This window comes from Caenorhabditis briggsae (assembly GCF_000004555.2).
Source record: "Caenorhabditis briggsae complete genome, chrII, whole genome shotgun sequence".
In the NCBI taxonomy this organism is placed as follows: domain Eukaryota; kingdom Metazoa; phylum Nematoda; class Chromadorea; order Rhabditida; family Rhabditidae; genus Caenorhabditis; species Caenorhabditis briggsae.
Window position 1 is genome coordinate 15380771 of NC_013486.2, and position 18525 is coordinate 15399295.

Here is an 18525-nt window from a genome sequence, read left to right on the forward strand (position 1 = left end):
AAAGGCGCCCGCTGCCGTGGCCTAGGTTTCTCACTGAAAATCCTCGTCCCCCGGCGGCACTTTTTTTTAAATTTTCTTCCTTTTCAACGCCGTTTTTCGGGACTTTAGGATTTTCTTTGAATTTTTTCGCAATAATATTTGAAAAATAGATAAATTTTAACACATTTTAATGCAATAAAATTTCTGGTCGGAGTCCCCCTTTAAAATTATGAAAATTGGTTTAAAAATCGTGGAAAATAGTCCAGAATCCATGAAAACTGGTTTAAAAAACATGAAAAATGCTCCGAAATTCATTAAAAAAAATTACACTGAAACCCAAAAAAAAAAGACTCTTAATCACCCCTAATTACCCCTAATTTCCCCAAAATCAAATTTTCAGCACCTGGCTCGCCACTCCGACTTCTTCCGCGGGCTCTTCTTCACCAACTTCGTCGAGTCCCGAGAGAAAATTGTGGAGCTCAAAGAGATTTCCGCCGAGTCTTTCCAGATTTTTCTGGAATTGATTTCTGGTGGCAATGGGTTGACTGGTGAGTTTGCGCGCATTTTGAGGTTGAATATATATGCTGAAAATGCATATTTTTGGACCGAAAAACTTTTCCAACAAAATTTTTTTTTTGAAATTTTTCAAATTTTCAGACTCCAATGTCGAGGGAGTGCTGAAAATCTCGGGGGTCTGGTTCGCTTCACTTCCATTTGAAAAATGCCAAAGATTTGTTATTGAGAGATCGAGCTTCAATAAAAAGGAGAAGCTGGTCCTGGCCGATAAATACAACTTGGAACCTCTGAAGGTGGGTTTTCGGAATTTCAAAATAATTTTTCATAACTTTTTTCAAATGCATGATAGAATATTGATTTTAGTTTCATTGGATTCAGCGTAAAATTTCAGTCTGGAGAGTAATCAATCAGGCTAAACGAGACCCAACGAGACCAAACGAGACCCATCGGTCTCGTTAGGTCTCTTTGCTCGGATTCTCAAATGTCTTTCATCGATCTAGACCGAAATTTTACGCTATCCTAACGAGACCTAACGAGACCTAACGAAATCTCACGAGACTTGACGAGACCCAACGAGACCCAACGAGACCCAACGAGACTCAACGAGACTCTTTGCTCGGATTCTCAAATGTCTTTCATCGATCTAGACCGAAATTTTACGCTATCCTAACGAGACTTAACGAGACTTAACGAGACCTAACGAGACTGACTAAATTTTCCAAGTCTTAGGTCTCGTTGGGGCTCGTTAGGTCTCACTTTGTCTCGTTGAGTCTCGGTGGGTCTCGTTGGGTCTAGTCAGGTCTCGTTGGATCTCGTTAGGTCTCGTTAGGTCTCGTTGGGTCTTGTTCGGTTTTTGAGAACTTTTTTCAATCAAATCTTTCCAGAAACTTCTGTTCGATGACGTGAAGACAATTACGGACCTCGACATCCTTCTACCGGACACTGAAGCTGAAATCAATGGATTTTCGGCGGATACACACTCGCGGATCACCAAGAAGAGCTTGGAATTCTTGAAGATTGCTAGGCCACGTCAAATGATTATGCCGACGCAGATTTTCATGCGGGATTACAGACTGCAAGATGTGACATCGTGGATTAGGGAGCGACAAGAAGCCGAGAGTCAGAATCAGAATAATCAGAATAATCGACAAAATTAGAAATTCGAACAAATGCTTTTTTGGAGTTTTGAATTTCCAAAATTTCCTATTTTTCCTATCCTAAAAAAATTATTTTTTTTGTCCAAAATTATATTTTTGAACATTGTATTCTCTGCTTTAACTTGTATTTCCTCTCAATTATTTTCACAAAAAAAAAAAGATTTTTATCAATTTTTTTGTTTCTGATCCTTCACTACTTGGTTCAAAACCAGGCCGAGTTTATCTATTTCTTATCGATCTTCATCCATTTTTCGTCCATTTCGGTCCGTTTTTCGTCCGTTTTTTGCCCAATTTTTGTCCGTTTCATGCCCGTTCTTCATCATTTTTTTGTCCATTTTTGATCCGTTTTTCAGCCAATTTTCATCCGTTTTTAAGCGGTTTTCAGCCATTTTTTGTCCATTTTTGGTCCATTTCCACCTATTTTCTCTAATGTATTCTCAATTTTTCAGAAATGCTAGCAGCATCTTCTTCAAATGTTCCACAACTCGCCAGTAAGCCCTCCGGTGCTCCGAAGCCAATGGACTTCACTGGAACGGATCCATCGCTGACGGACGGTGTCGTTTTGGTGGATGGCCAGAAGTTTCATATTTCAAAAACTGTGAGTTTTTGAATTTTGAGGTTTTATTTTTAAAAAAGGAAAATATATGATCTTGCCGCTAATTTTTGGCAGTTTTTTGCGTTTGAGAAACTGAAATTTTCCAAAAAAAAAATCTTGAAAATTCTGAAAATTTCAGCATCTCGCCCGCCATTCTGTGTTCTTCGAAACTATGTTTTTTGAAAAAGGCTTCCAAGAAGCTAATCAGAAAATTGTGGAGCTAAAGGAGGTTTCAGCGGAAGGGTTTCAGCTTTTCCTGGAACTAATAAATGGTTACAATCGGTTGTCAGGTGAGAAAATTTTAATGAAAAATGACTGAAAATCATGAAAATGGTAAAAATCCATAAGAAATACCTCCAAAAACTAAGGAAATGGCTCAAAAATGACAAAAAAAAAACGAATCCGAAACCAAAATTTCAATCCTTTTCAGACGAGAATATAGAAGCCGTCATCAAGTGCTCTTCAATGTGGCAGTCTGACATCCCCCTGAAAAAGTGCACCAAGTTTCTTCAAAAAAAGTCGAAACTCTCCAAAACCGAGAAATTTTTGCTCGCCGATAAGCTGGACATCATAGTTTTGAAAGTGAGCATTCGAAAAATGTATCATAACTTTTTAAATATTCATGATAAAAAACTGCTTTTAATTTTTTTGAATTCAGCGTAAAAATTTAGTCTAGACTCTGCAAAGAAATTTGAGAATCAGGTTAAACGAACCCAACGAGACCCAACGAGACCTTTTGAATACGTCATAGGTCTCGTTGAGTATCGTTAAGTTTAGTTAGATGTCGTTGGGTCTCGTTAGGCCTCGTTAAGTCTCGTTGAGTCTCGTTATGTCTCGTTGGTTCTCGTTGAGTCTCGTTAGGTCTCGTTAGGTCTCGTTAGGCCTCGTTAAGTCTCGTTGGGTCTCGTTATGTCTCGTTGGTTCTCGTTGAGTCTCGGTAGGCCTCGTTAAGTCCCGTTAGGCCTCGTTAGGTATTGTTGAGTCTTGTATTGTTGAGTCTCGTTAGGTATTGTTGAGTCTTTGGAATATGTCATAGGTCTCTTTGGGTCTCGTTGGATCTCGTTAGGTCTCGTTAGGTCTTGTTAGGTCTCGTTAGGTCTCGTTAGGCCTCGTTAAGTCTCGTTAAGCCTCTTTAAGTCTCGTTAAGTCTTGTTAAGTCTCGTTGGGTCTCGTTAGGCCTCGTTATGTCTCGTTATGTCGCATTGATTTTCGTTGAGTCTTGTTAGGTCTCGTTAGGCCTCGTTAAGTCCCGTTAGGCCTCGTTAGGCCTCGTTAAGCTTCGTTGAGTCTCGTTATGTCTCGTTGGTTTTCGTTGAGTCTCGTTAGGTCTCGTTAGGTTTTGTTGGGCCTCGTTAAGTCTCGTTAGGCCTCGTTATGTCTCGTTGGTTCTCGTTGAGTCTCGTTAGGTCTCGTTAAGTCCCGTTAGGCCTCGTTAGGCCTCGTTAAGCTTCGTTGAGTCTCGTTATGTCTCGTTGGTTTTCGTTGAGTCTCGTTAGGTCTCGTTAGGTTTTGTTGGGCCTCGTTAAGTCTCGTTAGGCCTCGTTATGTCTCGTTGGTTCTCGTTGAGTCTCGTTAGGTCTCGTTAGGTCTTGTTGAGTCTTGTTTGACTGATTTATGATTATAACTTTTTTTAGACTTCCTTCATCAAAGAGGTCCAAACTAATGCGGACATGGAAAACCTGGTTGGATCGCTCGATGTTTCGGTTTTTAAGCCAGCTACTGTTGAAATGATCGCCAGAAAATCTCTGGAAATCAATAGAGTCCGTCAGCCGCCAGTGATCGACCTTGCTTAAAATCTAAAAAATTTCTATTGTTATCTGAACTTTTTGAAGGAATTTTTTCTCCATTTTTTGAAATTCTATCACTTGGTTCTGAAAACCATCTGGAAATATTTTTTAAAACCTTTTTCCATCCGTCTTTCGTCCGCTTACGCCAATTTTCTTCAAAAAATCCCCAAATTTTTTCTCAATTTTTCAGAAATGCCACAGCCGAATGCTCGACAACGCGCCAGAAGGACCTCTGGTGCTCCGCAGCCGATGGATTTCACCGGAACGAAACCATCGCTGTCGGATGGCATAGTTTTGGTGGATGGCCAGAAATTTTACATTTCAAAGACGGTGAGTTTTTGAATTTTGACTTCTTTTCCGAAAAAAATAATATTGGAAATAGAGGTTTTTGGTGCCAATTTTCAGCCTTTTTTTTCTGAAAAACTGAAAATTTCAAAAAAAAAATTTCAAAAAATTCTGAAAACTTCAGCACCTGTTCCGCCATTCTATGTTCTTCAAGAACATGTTTTTCGAAAAAGGCGTCCAAGAAGGTAATGAGGAAATGGTGGAGCTTAAGGAGGCGACAGCAGAAGGATTCCAGATTTTTCTGGAACTTATTAATGGACAGAATCGATTATCAGGTGAGAAAATTTTAATGAAAAATGACTGAAAATCATGTAAAAAAGTTCAAAATGCATGGAAAAGGCTGAAAATGGCTGAAAATCATGAAAACCATCCAAAAAATCAATTTTTCCAGACGAGAATATAGAAGCTGTCACCAAGTGCTCCGCGATATGCCAGTCTGACATCCCCTCGAAAAAGTGTCTGAAATTTCTTCAAAAAAAGTCGAAGCTTTCGAAAACTGAGAAATTTTTGCTCGCCGATAAGCTGGACTTTATTGCTTTGAAGGTGAGCATTCGAAAAAAAAATGTATCATAACTTTTTAAAAATTGATGATAGAAGGCTGATTTTAATTTTGTTGAATTCAGCGTAAAAATTTAGTCTAGAGGATAATTAGGCCACATGAGACCCAACGAGACCAAACGAGACCAACACTCAATTTTTTAGGTCTCGTTGGGTCTCGTTAGATTTCGTTAGGTCAGACAAAAAAACAGGATAATTAGGCTGAGTGAGAACTCACGAGACTCAACAAAACTAGGTCAACGTCTCTTTAGGTCTCGTTGAGTCTTGTTAGGTCTTTTTAGGTCTCGTTGGGTCTCGTTAAATCTTGTTGTGTTTAGTTAGGTCTCGTTTGACTAAATTAATGCCTTGACATTTTCAAGCGTTGGCTCCTCAGTGATGTGAAAACCAATGAGGACATGGATGGCCTGCTTCCACCGCTCGATCTCTCGGCTTTCAAGCCGAATACCGTGGAATTGATCGCCAAAAAGTCGCTGTCGATCAATGGAGTTGATCGTCCGCCACGTCCGATTGAAGCTCCTATGGGTTATCGTACTCAAAGAAACGGAGCATCTCCACAAGAAATGCGGGAAATTCTATACATTTTAGGAAGGCATATCAATCAACCATGGGCTCGAAGAATACGAGACGAGCGTAATCCACTGAATGACCACGACAACGAGCTCCTAACGGAGCTCAATAACATCCAACAGAAGATCCGTAATGGTCCCGCATACAGTTTATGGGGTCAAAGACGTCCTGAACGCGAATGTTCTCGAGAAAGATCCCCACACCGTCCAACGTATGGATCAATGCTTAACAACACGCCTTTCGCACGCTATGGAGCTCCGGGAGCTTTTTCATACAGTCCGTACAGGCAATAGAAGATCCCCTTATAAATTTTTGTCTCATTTTTCTCCTCTTTTTCACATTTTTTTTTGTAAATTTCTCATATTTTTAATGTTTCTTTTTTTTCTATATTTACTGAAATAAAAAATTTTAAAAATATTTTTTTTTAATTTTTGAAATTCTATCACTTGGTTCTGACAACCGGATGGAAATATCTCTATTTTTCAATTTTCCTGGAATTTTCGATTTCTATGTTTTTCGTCCGTTTATTGTCTGTTTTGAGCAACTTTTTGTCCGTTTTCTTTTCGAAAAATATTGAAACCAAGATATTTTGAAAATCCTGGAAATTTTGAAATTTAATTTTTCCGAAATTTTTCAAAAAATCTGAAAAATCATCGAAAATCCATTATTCTAGAAATCGCGAAATTTCAAAAACTTTCGAAATTTTAAAGAAAAATCCTGAAAATCCCAAAAATCAAAATTCACGAATTTCCTAAAAATCAGAAAATTCGAAATTTTCGAAATTCTCAAAAACCCTGAGATTTCAAAAAATCTGAAAATCTTGAAAATCTAGTTTTCTGTAAATTCCGAAATTCAAAAATCCATAAGTTTGAAAAATCCAAAAAATCCCAACATCAAGGTTTTCAAAAGTTTTTAAATTTTAAAAAAAAATTATTTTTTGGTTTTTTTTTTCAAATTTCACTAATTTGATCCCAACCTTTTCCATACCTGATTTTTCTTGAATTTTTCAAATTCCCAGCTCATTTCCATCCAATTTTCGTGCAATTTTCAGATAAATGGACCCGACTTCTTCATCATCAACTTCTCGAAAAAGAGTCAGATGGGCAGATGCACCAAATTCCAAAAAGAAGCCGATGGATTTTTCCACAGATGATCCAGCTCACTATGACGGTGTGGTCCGGGTAGAGGGACAGAATTTCTATATTTGTAAGCATGTGAGTTTTTTTTTTGGGAATTCAGAAATTCAGAAATTCAAAAATTCAGAAATTCAGAAATTCAAAAATTCAGAAATTCAGAAATTCAGAAATTCAGAAATTCAGAAATTCAGAAATTCAGAAATTCAGAAATTCAAAAATTCAAAAATTCAGAAATTCAAAAATTCAGAAATTCAGAAATTCAGAAATTCAGAAATTCAGAAATTCAGAAATTCAGAAATTCAGAAATTCAGAAATTCAAAAATTCAGAAATTCGAAAATTCAGAAATTCAGAAATTTAGAAATTCAGAAATTCAGAAATTCAGAAATTCAGAAATTCAGAAATTCATAATTTTTTGTCTAAAATTTTTAATTTTTCAGCAATTGGCTCGACAATCTGAATTTTTTCGAAATTTGTTTTTCCAAGGATTCGAAGAATCCAAAAAGGACGTCATCGAGTTGAAGGAGGTCTCTGCGGAGGCGTTCCAGCTGTTTCTGGAGCTCATCAGTGGGTATAATAGGCTCAGTGGTGAGTTTTTGACTTTGACTGGTTATTTTAATTTTTCTGAATTTCTGAATTTTCAGACGACAATATCGAAGGAATCACCAAGATCTCTGCCATGTGGCAGGCCGACATCCCCCTGGGCAAATGTTTGAAATTTCTGATGAAAAAATCAGAATTCACAGAAGAGGACAAGCTGATCCTTGCGGACAAATACGATTTGGCGGTTTTGAAGGTGAGCCCCTTTAGCTAGAGCGCAGAGAAACGAGACAAAAATCACTCTTCTAGCTGCTCTAGGCGAGATATGGCTATTCGAAGTTCTAGAAGGCTAGAGGCACAGACAGCGAAACACTCTAACTGTCTGCGTCTCTTATAGAATACAATCTTTAAAATTTGAAGCATGTTACGCCAAAAATCGCCCTTCTAGCTGCTCTAGGAGGCGAGATATGGCAATTTGAAGTTCAGTATACTAGAGACGCAGACAACGAGACACTCTACCTCTCTGCGTCTCTTCCAGACTGCAAAAATCCATATCTTCGCCCCTAGGCTAGCTAGAAACATGATTTTTGTTGCGAAATGTTTCAAAATTGTTAGATTTCATTCAGTGAGAGAAGCAGACAGTTAGGGTGTCTCGCCGTCTGCGTCTCTAGCCTCCTGATCTTCAAATAACCATATCTTGGCTCCTAGGATAGCTAGAAAAGTGATTTTTGGCGCAAAATGCTGGAAATTGTCTGCGCTTCATTTTCGATTTAAAAATAGATTTTTTCCAGGATTCCCTCTTTGAAGACGTCACATCCACTCTCGATATGGAAATGCTTCTTCCCGATATGGATATAGCGAGCTTTAAGCCGGACACCATCCTCATGATTGCCAAGAAGTTTATGGAAATCAATGAGGTGCGACGTCCGATGCCTCCAGATTCTCCAATCGTCGTACAAGTCGACTCGGATCCAGATGACAGCGACGATGAAGAAGGAGCCCCGATTATCGGATTTCGAAGAGTTCAACGAATTGCACAAGCCTTCCCCGGCAATATTGGTCGGTTACTTCCTCCAATAGCCCAAGATGCGGCTCCACAAGCTCTAGATGCTCCAGGACGAGTTGGAGAGGCTCAAAGAAATCTTCTTGGAGAAGCCATTAGACTTCGAAACCTTCAGCAAGCCGACAGAAATGCTCAGAACGCTCCAAATGGATTGGCTCCAGAAGGTCCAGGAGCGCCGATAGCTCCAGGATTGGCTCCCAGAGCTCAAGAAGAGAATTTCTGGGCTCCATTGGCTGCGGAATTGGCTCCAAGAGCTGCAGCAGATCCAGAATTGGCTCCAAGAGGTCTAGGAGCTCCAGATTTGTTTCCAAGAGGTGAAGGATTGGTTCAAGCGGCTCCAGCAGCTCCAGAAGGGATTCAAGTGGCTCCAAGAGCCCAACTACCGTATGCTCACGCTTTCGGAGACGCCAACGCACCTCAGAATTATCAGAATGCCGTCTGGAATGAAATAGTGCTCAGAAATGCTCAAAATGCTCAATATCAAGAATTCTTCTTTCGTCATTTTCCTCCGTTTTGAGGCGGAATGCTCAATTTTCAGGATTTCACAACTTTGGGCACTTTTTAATTTTTTTTTTCTGAGCCGAATTTGAGTCATTTTTAGCGATTTTCAACAATTTTTGGCTCATTTTGAGTCATTTTTGGCTCATTTTTAGTCAATTTCTGGTTCATTTTCAGTCAGTTTTTGGCTCATTTTCAGTCCATTTCGAGTGTATTTTTGGTTTTTTCGACATTTTCTGAGCCTCTTATGACCGATTTGACCCCATTTTTGCCCCCATTTTTTTCCGATTTTGCCATTTTTGACAATTCTGGTGTAATCTCTGAAATTACCTTTTTGATTTTGTTTTGTGAAATTTTTAAAAATTCGCTCCTCCAGTTTTTTTTTTGTGATTCTAAAAGTTTGAATTTTGAATTTTTAAAATTTTTTTTTTTTCAATTTTTTGAAATCATATCATTTGGTTTTGAAAACCAGCCGAAAATATCGATTTTTCTCAAAGCTTTCGAATTTTGGGCCAGTTTTTTGCCCGTTTTTTGCATATTTTTGGCTATTTTTTCATCCGGTTTTCGTCCGTTTTTCGTCCGTTTTTCGAGTATTTGCTGTCAGTGTTTTCTCCGTTTTTTCATCAATTTTTCGTCAATTTTTCATCCGCTTTTCGTCCGTTTTCAGCCATTTTTAAGCAATTTTTGGTCCGTTTTTTGTCTATTTTTGTCAGTTTTCTATTTTTTTTTCCCGCCATTTTCTGTCACTTGGTCCGTTTCTCGTGCGTTTTTGGTCCGTTTTTTGTCTGTCTTCCTCTTTTTTGTAGGTTTTTTGTCCGTTTTTTTTCCGTTTTTTGTCCGTTTTTCGTCCAGTTTTTGTCGATTTTTTGTCCGTTTTTCAACAATTTTTCGTCAATTTTCCGTCATTTTTTTGGCCGTATTCAGCCATTTTTTGTCCGTTTTTGGTCCGTTTCTCAGTAATTTTCGCTCCGTTTTCAGTCATTTTTTCAGCAATTTCTGGTTTGTTTCTCACCCCGAATTTCCTTTTTTTTCAGCCATGAGTGCTCCAAAAAGAGCCGCTAAAGACCCGCCAGATGGACCAGACGCCAAGAAGTCTATGGACTTTTCTGACGCCGATCCGGCTCTCTTTGATGGAATGGTCCAAGTTGAGTGCCAAAAATTCTAAGTTAACAAATCTGTGAGTTTTTAGCAAATATTTTCAGAAATTTTGAAAATTTCAGACTAAAGTAAGGCTTCCATTCGGTCGGGAAATTTAGCCCACCGACCGACCACCGACCCAGCCGACCGACAGCCGACCGTTTTCGTGCATTTGCGCGTCAACGTGTTTGCATACGCTGCATTGTATTTTACGACAAACTACTAACTAAAAGCCTCGGTTGTCGTGAAATATAGTGCTTCGTACGCAAAAATTTGTGTTTTTATGCCCAAAGGCACGAAATCGGTCAGCTCGGTTGGCTGTCGGTCGGCTGGGCAGAAATTCAGAAATTCAGAAATTCAGAAATTCAGAAATTCAGAAATTCAGAAATTCAGAAATTCAGAAATTCAGAAATTCAGAAATTCAGAAATTCAGAAATTCAGAAATTCAGAAATTCAGAAATTCAGAAATTCAGAAATTCAGAAATTCAGAAATTCAGAAATTCAGAAATTCAGAAATTCAGAAATTCAGAAATTCAGAAATTCAGAAATTCAGAAATTCAGAAATTCAGAAATTCAGAAATTCAGAAATTCAGAAATTCAGAAATTCAGAAATTCAGAAATTCAGAAATTCAGAAATTCAGAAATTCAGAAATTCAGAAATTCAGAAAATCAGAAATTCAGAAAGGCGATTTGGCGGTCGGCGATTTTCGACCGACCGAAATGGAAGCCTTAGACTAAAGGAGCTTATTAGGCTAATTTCACCCAAATTTCAACTTAAAAACCTTGATTTTTCAGCACCTGGCTCGTCATTCGCCATTCTTCCGGACATTGTTTTTTGAGGGATTCGAAGAATCCAAAAAAGACGTCGTGAAGCTCAAGGATGTCACCGCTGAGGCCTTCCAGCTCTTCCTGGAGCTCGTAAATGGCCTCAATGGTAGGGGTTCTTAGCCATTTTGCCTCAAAAATCCCAAATTTTACAGATGACAACATTGAAGGAATTACAATGGCTGCCGCTATGTGGCAAGCTGAAATTCCTCTGGGAAAATGTCTGAAATTCATTGCACAACATTCGAAACTTGCCAAAAAGGACAAACTTGTGCTTGCCGAAGGAGAGACTCTTGGCTAGAGTGCAAAGAAACGAGACAGACTGCGTCTCTGACCCTAAAAATTGTCAAATTTCAATAATTGTTGCATCTAAAAGCATGGTGGTGCAAAGTTGAAGCATTTTACGCTAGGAATCACTATTCTAGCTGCTCTAGGAGCTGAGATATGGTTATTTGAAGCTCAAGTATCTAGAGACGTAGACAGCAAGACACTCTGACTGCCTGCGTCTCTCATTGAACACTATCTAATGAGTTTGAGTTATTTTGTGACAAAAATCACTTTTCTAGCTACACTGGGAGCCAAGATATGACTCTTTGAAGTCTGGAAGAGACGCAGACAAATAGAGTGTCTAGCTGTCTGCATCTCTAGTCTTCTGGAACTTCCAATGGCCATATCTCGGCTTCTGGTACAGCTAGAAAAGTGATTTTTGGCTCAAAACGTTAGAAATTCTTCCCTAAAAGTTTTTTACGCCAAACAATCACTTTTCTAGACTCTCTAGGAATCAAGATATGGCTTTTTAAAGTTCCGAAAGGCTAGAGACGCAAACAGCGAGACACTCTAACTGTCTGCGTCTCTCCCAGACTTCAAAGAGCCATATCTTGGCTCCCGGTTTAGCTAGAAAAGTGGTTTTTGGCCCAAAATGTTTCAAATTCAATAGATTTCATTTAGTAAGAGACAGAGACAATCAGAGTGTCTCGCCGTCTGCGTCTCCAGCCTACTGAACATCAATTAGTCATATCTCGGCTTCTAGGAAGGCTAGAAAAATGATTTTAATCGCGAAACTTTGGAAATTGGCTGGGTTTCATTTTCTATTTAAAATATTTTTTTTTTCCAGAATTCTCTCTTTGATGACGTCAAGTCGGTTGCCGACATGGAAGATCTTCTTCCGGATATGGAAATCACTAATTTTAAGCCGGATACCATCACACTGATCGCCAAAAAGTTGATGAAAATCAATGGAATTTAACGTCCGATTCCGGCTGCTTCAGTTGCTCAACCAGCAGAATTCCAGTTACGCCTCAGCAAAATGCTCAAGAGGTTATTGGGGGCTCTACAACAAGAGATACTCGATAGGGATCGAGAAGAAGGAAATTATCGAAGAGAAACACGAAGACGTGTACAGGATTTAGTTAATGCAGAGGTTTTTCAGCCGTTTTTGTCCTTTTTTTGTCCGTTTTTCGTCCAGTTTTTGTCGATTTTTTGTCCGTTTTTCAACAATTTTTCGTCAATTTTCCGTCATTTTTTTGGCCGTATTCAGCCATTTTTTGTCCGTTTTTGGTCCGTTTCTCAGTAATTTTCGGTCCGTTTTCAGTCATTTTTTCAGCAATTTCTGGTTTGTTTCTCACCCCGAATTTCCTTTTTTTCAGCCATGAGTGCTCCAAAAAGAGCCGCTAAAGACCCGTCAGATGGACCAGACGCCAAGAAGTCTATGGACTTTTCTGACGCCGATCCGGCTCTCTTTGATGGAATGGTCCAAGTTGAGTGCCAAAAATTCTATGTTAACAAATCTGTGAGTTTTTAGCAAATATTTTCAGAAATTTTGAAAATATAAAGGCGAGAAATTAGACGACAATTCCAGTTGAATGTGGCTAGAAATAATTGAATTTTTTCTCATTTCTTGACTATTCTCGAACATTCTAAAAATTCTTTTTTTAATACTGTAAACACTCTGATAGAACGCCGCCGAATCGTTGACTTTGAGTCCATGTATCTCGTTTTCTGTGAATAATATCAAAAAGTGATCAGTTGATAAAATGTTGATGATATCATGATAAACATTTTATCAGTTGACCACTTTTTGATATCTCTCACAGAAAATGAGATACATGGGCTCAAATTCGACGATTCGGGTGGCGTTCTATTAGAGTGTTTACGGTATTTCCAAAAGTTGTGAAGATTCTGAATAAGTTTTGAAATTTTATTTTTGTAATTGTTTTCTATTATTGTGCCGAATTTTCTTCTTTTTCTTGGTGTTTCAATGCTCACTTACCTTTTATTTTTGAAGATAAAAATTCAAAATGTTGCCTTTTTTTTCTTTTTTCCATTTTTCACCTACTTGGTACTAAACCAGTTGGACCTATCTTTCTATACCAATTTTTATTGAATTTTTCGAAATTTCAACTGACTTTTGACCTAATTATCTAGTACTTCAGATAAATGAAGCCAGCTAAAAAGAGAGTCAGATGGGCTGAGCAAATCGAGGAGGAATCTAAGGATTCTGAAGAGACGCCACCTAAAAAAGCATTTGATTTCTCTGAAGGCATCGATTCAGAGCTCTATGGTGGAGTCCTTCAAGTTGAGGGGCGTCTTTTTCATGTTATGAAGGGGTGAGTTGCTTTTTTGGCTTTTTAAAGAATACAAAATTCTGAAATTCTGAAATTCTGAAATCCAATAATTCCGAAAAAAAAATCCAAATTCTCCTATTTTCAGCACCTTGCTCGTCATTCGGATTACTTTAAAAATCTGTTTTTCAAAAATTATGCGGATTCAAAAAAGAAGATTATCCCACTGGAAGACGTCGTTCCAGCCGACGCTTTTCAGCATTTTCTGGAGCTGATCAGTGGAGGAAACAGATTGAATGGTGAGGCGGCGGGAAATTTAAAATTTTCAGAAAAAAATCTGAAAAATCCAGATGACGTCATCGAGGAAGTGCTGAAAATCTCTCAAATGTGGTTCGCCGAAGTTCCGATGGAAAAAGCCAAAGAATACTTGTTGAAAAGTTCAAACTTGGTGCCAATGGAAAAACTGATAATTGCAGAAAAGTACAATTTCAGCGATTTAAAGGTGAGCGATTCCGAAAATTCCAAAGATTCCGAAAATTGAGACAATGAGAAAGTCAGGAATTCAAAACTCAGAAAATCAGAAATTGAGGAATGGAGAAATTCGGAAATTCAGAAATTCAGAAATTCGGAAATTCAGAAATTCCTGGAAATTCAGAAATTCAGAAATTCAGAAATGCAGAAGTTCAGAAATTCCGAATTTCAGAAATGGAGAAATTCAGAAATTGAGGATCGGAGAAATTCAGAAGTTCAGAAATTCAGAAACTTGAAATTCGGTTTTGTAAAAAATTCGAAACTTTCCAAAATTCCAAAAAGTCGAAAATTCTGAATATTCCGATATTCCAGAAGAATCCAATATTTTTTCAACTTTTCTGGAATAGTCAGAAATTCATCACTTTTCTAGCTATCATAGAAGCCAACATGTGGCTGTTTGAAGTTTAGAAGAGACGCAGACAGACAGTGTGTCTCTCTGTCTGCGTCTCCAGCCTTCTAAGACTCGAAATAGCGATATCTTGCCTCCTCGAATAGCTAGAAAAGTGATTTTTGCCACAAAATGGCTATAATTTCAGAATGCCCTATTTGCCAATGTCCATACCGTTGCGGATATGAATGCTCTGCTTCCAAACCAAGATGTATCTGATTTCGAGCCGGATACAACTACCTTAATTGCAGAAGAAGCTGTACGTGAACGATTGAGAATTGGCAGAATAAGACAAGGACTGGAACATCGTTTACATGAAGCACGTGCAGAAATGGAAGAATTGAGACAACGATTGAATCGAAACTAATTTTCTGCTCTTTTTTTTTGTTTCTCAATTTCAACGAAAATCCAGGTCATCATCTGAATTTCGAGTTTTCGAATTTTGCGAAGTTTTGGATTTTTTCGGATTTTTTTGACATTTGATTTCTATGCTATTTTTTCTAATTGTGCCTTCAATTTTCCAATTTTTCCCCGTTGTTTTCAATGCTTTTCAAATGTGTTTTTTATATAAAAATTCAAATTTTATCCTTTTTTTCCATTTTTTCCATATTGGTTCTCAACCAATTGGAACTATCTTTTCTATACCAATTTTTCTTGAATTTTTCAAATTTTTAGCTCATTTTCGACCTTATTCTCTAGTTTTTCAGATATTTATGGCTTCAAAACGCTCAGCAAATCAGATGGAGGATGGTTCCAGTAATTCAGATGAGACACCATCTAAAAAATCCTTTGATTTCTCTGAAGGCATCGATTCAGAGCTCTATGATGGAGTTCTTCAAGTTGAGGGGCGTCTTTTTCATGTTATGAAGGGGGTGAGTACTTTTTTTTTTATTCAGCAATCCAACATTCTGAAATTCTGAAATTCCAGAATCCGAAAATTCGAAAATGCAGAAATTCAGAAATTCAAGAATTTCAAAAACATCCAAATTCTCCTATTTTCAGCACCTCGCTCGTCACTCCGACTACTTCAAAAATCTTTTTTTCAAAAATTATGCGGATTCAAAAAAGGATATCATCCCACTGGAAGAAGTCGTTCCAGCTGATGCTTTTCAGCATTTTCTGGAACTAACCAGCGGAGGAAACAGATTGAACGGTGAGGCGGCGGGAAATATTGAAATTAAAAAAAAAATCTGAAAAATCCAGATGACGTCATCGAAGGAGTCCTGAGAATTTCTCAGATGTGGTTCGCAGAAGTTCCATTAGAGAAGGCAAAGGACTATTTGTTGAAAAATTCAAAATTGGCGCCAATGGAAAAGTTCGCTATTGCTGAAAAGTATAATTTCAGCGACTTGAAGGTAAGGGATTCAAAATTCTAAGTAAAAAAATTCGAAAAATTGCAAAAAAATCACTTTTCTAGCAGTTTTAAGTTTAGACGGCTAGAGACGCAGACAACGAAACATTCTAACTGTCTGCGTCTCTTAAAAACTTCAAACTGCCATATCTTTGCTCCTAGGATGGCTAGAAATGTGATTTTTGTCACAAATTAATTCAAATTTACTAGATTATATTCGATGAGAGACGCAGACAGTTAGAGTGTCTCGTTGTTTGCGTCTCTAGCCTTCCAAACTTTGAACAGTTATATCTCGGCTTCTAGGATGGCTAAAGAAGTGATTTTTGGCGCAAAATCTTGAAAATTGTTTGGTCTTTATTTTCGACTCAAAAATCGCGGAAGTTCATTTTTTCAGACTGCTCTGTTTGCCACTGTCCAAACCGTCGCGGATATGAATTCTCTGCTTCCAAACCAAGAAGTCTCTGATTTCGAGCCGGACACAATCACCTTGATTGCAAAAAGGCTTCTCGAAATTTCTGGAATCCCCCGGCCGATTCCAGTTGCTCCAGTTGCTCAAGCACCGGACGAAATACCAGTTGCTCCAGTGCCAAATGCAAGAGATGATTTTTTACCTGCAACAGCGACTCCAAATGGCTCGAGAAGAAGCTGTACGTGAACGAAGGAGATTTGACTTCGAAAGACAAGAACTGAGAGAGCGTTCAGAAGTAGCACGTGCAGAAATGGAAGAATTGAGACAACAATTGAATAGAAACTGATTTTCCCGCTCATTTTTTGTCTTTTTTCTCTCAATTTGAACGAAAATCCAGTTCAGAATCTGAATTTCGAGTTTTTGAATTTCGGGGAATTTTGGATATTTCGGGATTTTTTGGCATAAATTGAAAATATTCTATTTTGAAAATTGGTTTCGATATTTTTTTCAGAAATTCAGAAATTCAGAAATTCAGAAATTCAGAAATTCAGAAATTCAGAAATTCAGAAATTCAGAAATTCAGAAGTTCAGAAATTCAGAAATTCAGAAATTCAGAAATTCACAAATTCAGATATTCAGAAATTCAGAAATTCAGAAATTCACAAATTCACAAATTCAGAAATTCAGAAATTCAGAAATTCAGAAATTCAGAAATTCAGACATCCAGATATTCAGAAATTTAGAAATTCAGAAATTCAGAAATTCAGAAATTCAGAAATTCAGAAATTCCGAAATTCAGAAATTCAGAAATTCAGAAATTCAAAATTTCAGAATTTCAGAAATTCAGAATTTCAGAATTTCAGAATTTCAGAAATTCAGAAATTCAGAAATTCAGAAATTCAGAAATTCAGAAACTCAGAAATTCAGAAATTCAGAAAATCAGAAATTTAGAAATTCAGAAATTCAGAAATTCAGAAATTCAGAAATTCAGAAATCCAGATATTCAAAAATTCAGAAATTCAGAAATTCAGAAATTCAGAATTTCAGAATTTCAGAATTTCAGAAATTCAGATATTCAGAAATTCCTATTTGCGATCAAAATTCAAATAAAAATTTCAATAAAATAATTTTATTCAACAGTTGTTGTCGATGATCGCATTCTCTCCCACTGCTGACGTCCTCGTTGAGTCATCATCGAAGCCGTCTCCTCAGCACGAGCAGACAATTGACCTTTAGGAACTGGCCACGTTTCATGACACTTGTTCGCCGGTGGTCCATTGAGTTTACAGTTGCCTGGTGCATCTACCCTCCAACCCCTTCTAAAGGTTCCCTTTAACCACGCAACGACACTCCGCTATCCCGCTCGGCGCGCGCACAGTTTAAATTTAGTTTTGAGTGATTGCGAGCTTGGATTTGACTCGTGGTTGTTCTAGAGACTCGTTTAAGGATTTTAAGTGAGTTTGCTTAAATTCTAAGGTTTTATTTGTTGTTTCTTTCTAACTTGTTCATAATAAACCGATTTTGTTACATTTCTTGTTGATTTTCTTCTATTTCATCACAGGAACCTGATACCCCGGACATACCGCGGGCAATTTGGGGGCCGAACCGTTTTTTTATTCGTTTATCCGTTCTTTCACATCTTTTTCGGTGTTTTTTTGCATCAATTCTCTCCAGAGTTTGAAGGATCCAGTGAGAGTCAGCCTCTTTTAGAATCTTTTTTGCTCTTTTTCAGTTTCTGGCAATTCCACGTGGCCATCTCTCATGAAATTCAGAATCAGACGAAAATGGGTGGGGTCTCTATCGATGAAGAAGGCGCCGGACTCGTCGAACATAGCCTAAAAAATCGATTATCGATTATCGATTTTTTTAGCACCACCCCCAACCTTGCTAGTAGCCTTCAACATTTGCTTGAAAAAACCATCGGATTTTTTCATCGTAGATCTGAAAGTTTTGAAAACATAGCCGCCTACATCGATTTTTACAATTTCGTCAAGCATTTTGCTGGAAATAATCAATGTTTTTGTTTGAAATTTGAAATTTCAGCGAAAAATACAAGGAAAATCATGAATTACTTGGGTTACTGTAGTTTTAAAGGCGCAAACACCGAAAATAGCTTGAAAATCGAAAAAATACACTGAAAAATCGAATTTTCTTCATTTTCTTCCTAGAATTAGTCGAAAAACGACCGGAAATGACTGAAAATCGATTGAAAAAAATCTGAAAATCATAGAAATCAGAATTCGGAACGAGCATGCGCTTTTAACTTTTTACAGTAATCCAAAGTTATTTTGAGCGATTTTCAGCGTATTTTTCTGCTACTTTCGATGAAAATCCGATGAAAACTGATGAAATACAGCTTTTAAATGTTTTCAACACTTATTTTTTGCCGAAAAAACCGGCAAAAAAAGGTTTTCTTCAAAATTCGCGAATTTCCAGTAGTTTTTCATGCATGCACCTTTAAATTTCTACAGTAACCAATAAAATTTTTAGACGATTTTCGAGTATTTTCCTGTTCGTTTTCGTCGAAAATCAAAAAAGCTTTAGAGAAAAATCAGATTTCCGATAGTTAACACTAATTTTTGCT

General features: G+C 37.6%; 6 protein-coding genes across 6 annotated transcripts in view; all 6 read left to right on the forward strand.

Moving 5' to 3' along the window:
• The window catches only part of CBG24416, a gene marked incomplete at both ends in the record, with an annotated part of 2848 nt that extends 1196 nt beyond the window's left edge, over positions 1 to 1652 (forward strand). Inside the window, 3 exons of the mRNA XM_002632047.1 lie at positions 380 to 527; positions 637 to 788; positions 1380 to 1652. Of these exons, the coding sequence (XP_002632093.1) occupies positions 380 to 527; positions 637 to 788; positions 1380 to 1652 (573 nt within the window). The remainder of the gene's footprint in view (positions 1 to 379; positions 528 to 636; positions 789 to 1379) is intronic.
• Positions 1653 to 2103: 451 nt separating this feature from the next.
• Positions 2104 to 4040, forward strand: CBG24417 (the record flags this gene model as incomplete). Its single annotated transcript, XM_002632048.1, has 4 exons — positions 2104 to 2250; positions 2387 to 2537; positions 2678 to 2829; positions 3882 to 4040. 4 exons carry the CDS (start codon positions 2104 to 2106, stop codon positions 4038 to 4040), a joined length of 609 nt encoding a protein of 202 aa, XP_002632094.1.
• A 186-nt stretch (positions 4041 to 4226) lies between these two features.
• On the forward strand, positions 4227 to 5797 carry CBG24418 (the record flags this gene model as incomplete). The annotated part of the gene is made up of 4 exons (XM_002632049.1): positions 4227 to 4364; positions 4504 to 4654; positions 4771 to 4922; positions 5297 to 5797. The coding sequence occupies 4 exons, from the start codon at positions 4227 to 4229 to the stop codon at positions 5795 to 5797; spliced, it is 942 nt and encodes a 313-aa protein (XP_002632095.1).
• Positions 5798 to 6559: 762 nt separating this feature from the next.
• Positions 6560 to 8758, forward strand: CBG24419 (the record flags this gene model as incomplete). Its single annotated transcript, XM_002632050.1, has 4 exons — positions 6560 to 6718; positions 7079 to 7226; positions 7283 to 7434; positions 7970 to 8758. 4 exons carry the CDS (start codon positions 6560 to 6562, stop codon positions 8756 to 8758), a joined length of 1248 nt encoding a protein of 415 aa, XP_002632096.1.
• Positions 8759 to 9775: 1017 nt separating this feature from the next.
• On the forward strand, positions 9776 to 11947 carry CBG24420 (the record flags this gene model as incomplete). The annotated part of the gene is made up of 4 exons (XM_002632051.2): positions 9776 to 9883; positions 10672 to 10810; positions 10857 to 10972; positions 11816 to 11947. 4 exons carry the CDS (start codon positions 9776 to 9778, stop codon positions 11945 to 11947), a joined length of 495 nt encoding a protein of 164 aa, XP_002632097.2.
• A 402-nt stretch (positions 11948 to 12349) lies between these two features.
• CBG24422 lies at positions 12350 to 17780 on the forward strand (the record flags this gene model as incomplete). Its single annotated transcript, XM_002632052.1, has 9 exons — positions 12350 to 12490; positions 13411 to 13561; positions 13613 to 13764; positions 14330 to 14440; positions 14889 to 15053; positions 15184 to 15334; positions 15385 to 15536; positions 15927 to 16179; positions 17674 to 17780. The coding sequence occupies 9 exons, from the start codon at positions 12350 to 12352 to the stop codon at positions 17778 to 17780; spliced, it is 1383 nt and encodes a 460-aa protein (XP_002632098.1).
• Positions 17781 to 18525: the final 745 nt, after the last annotated feature.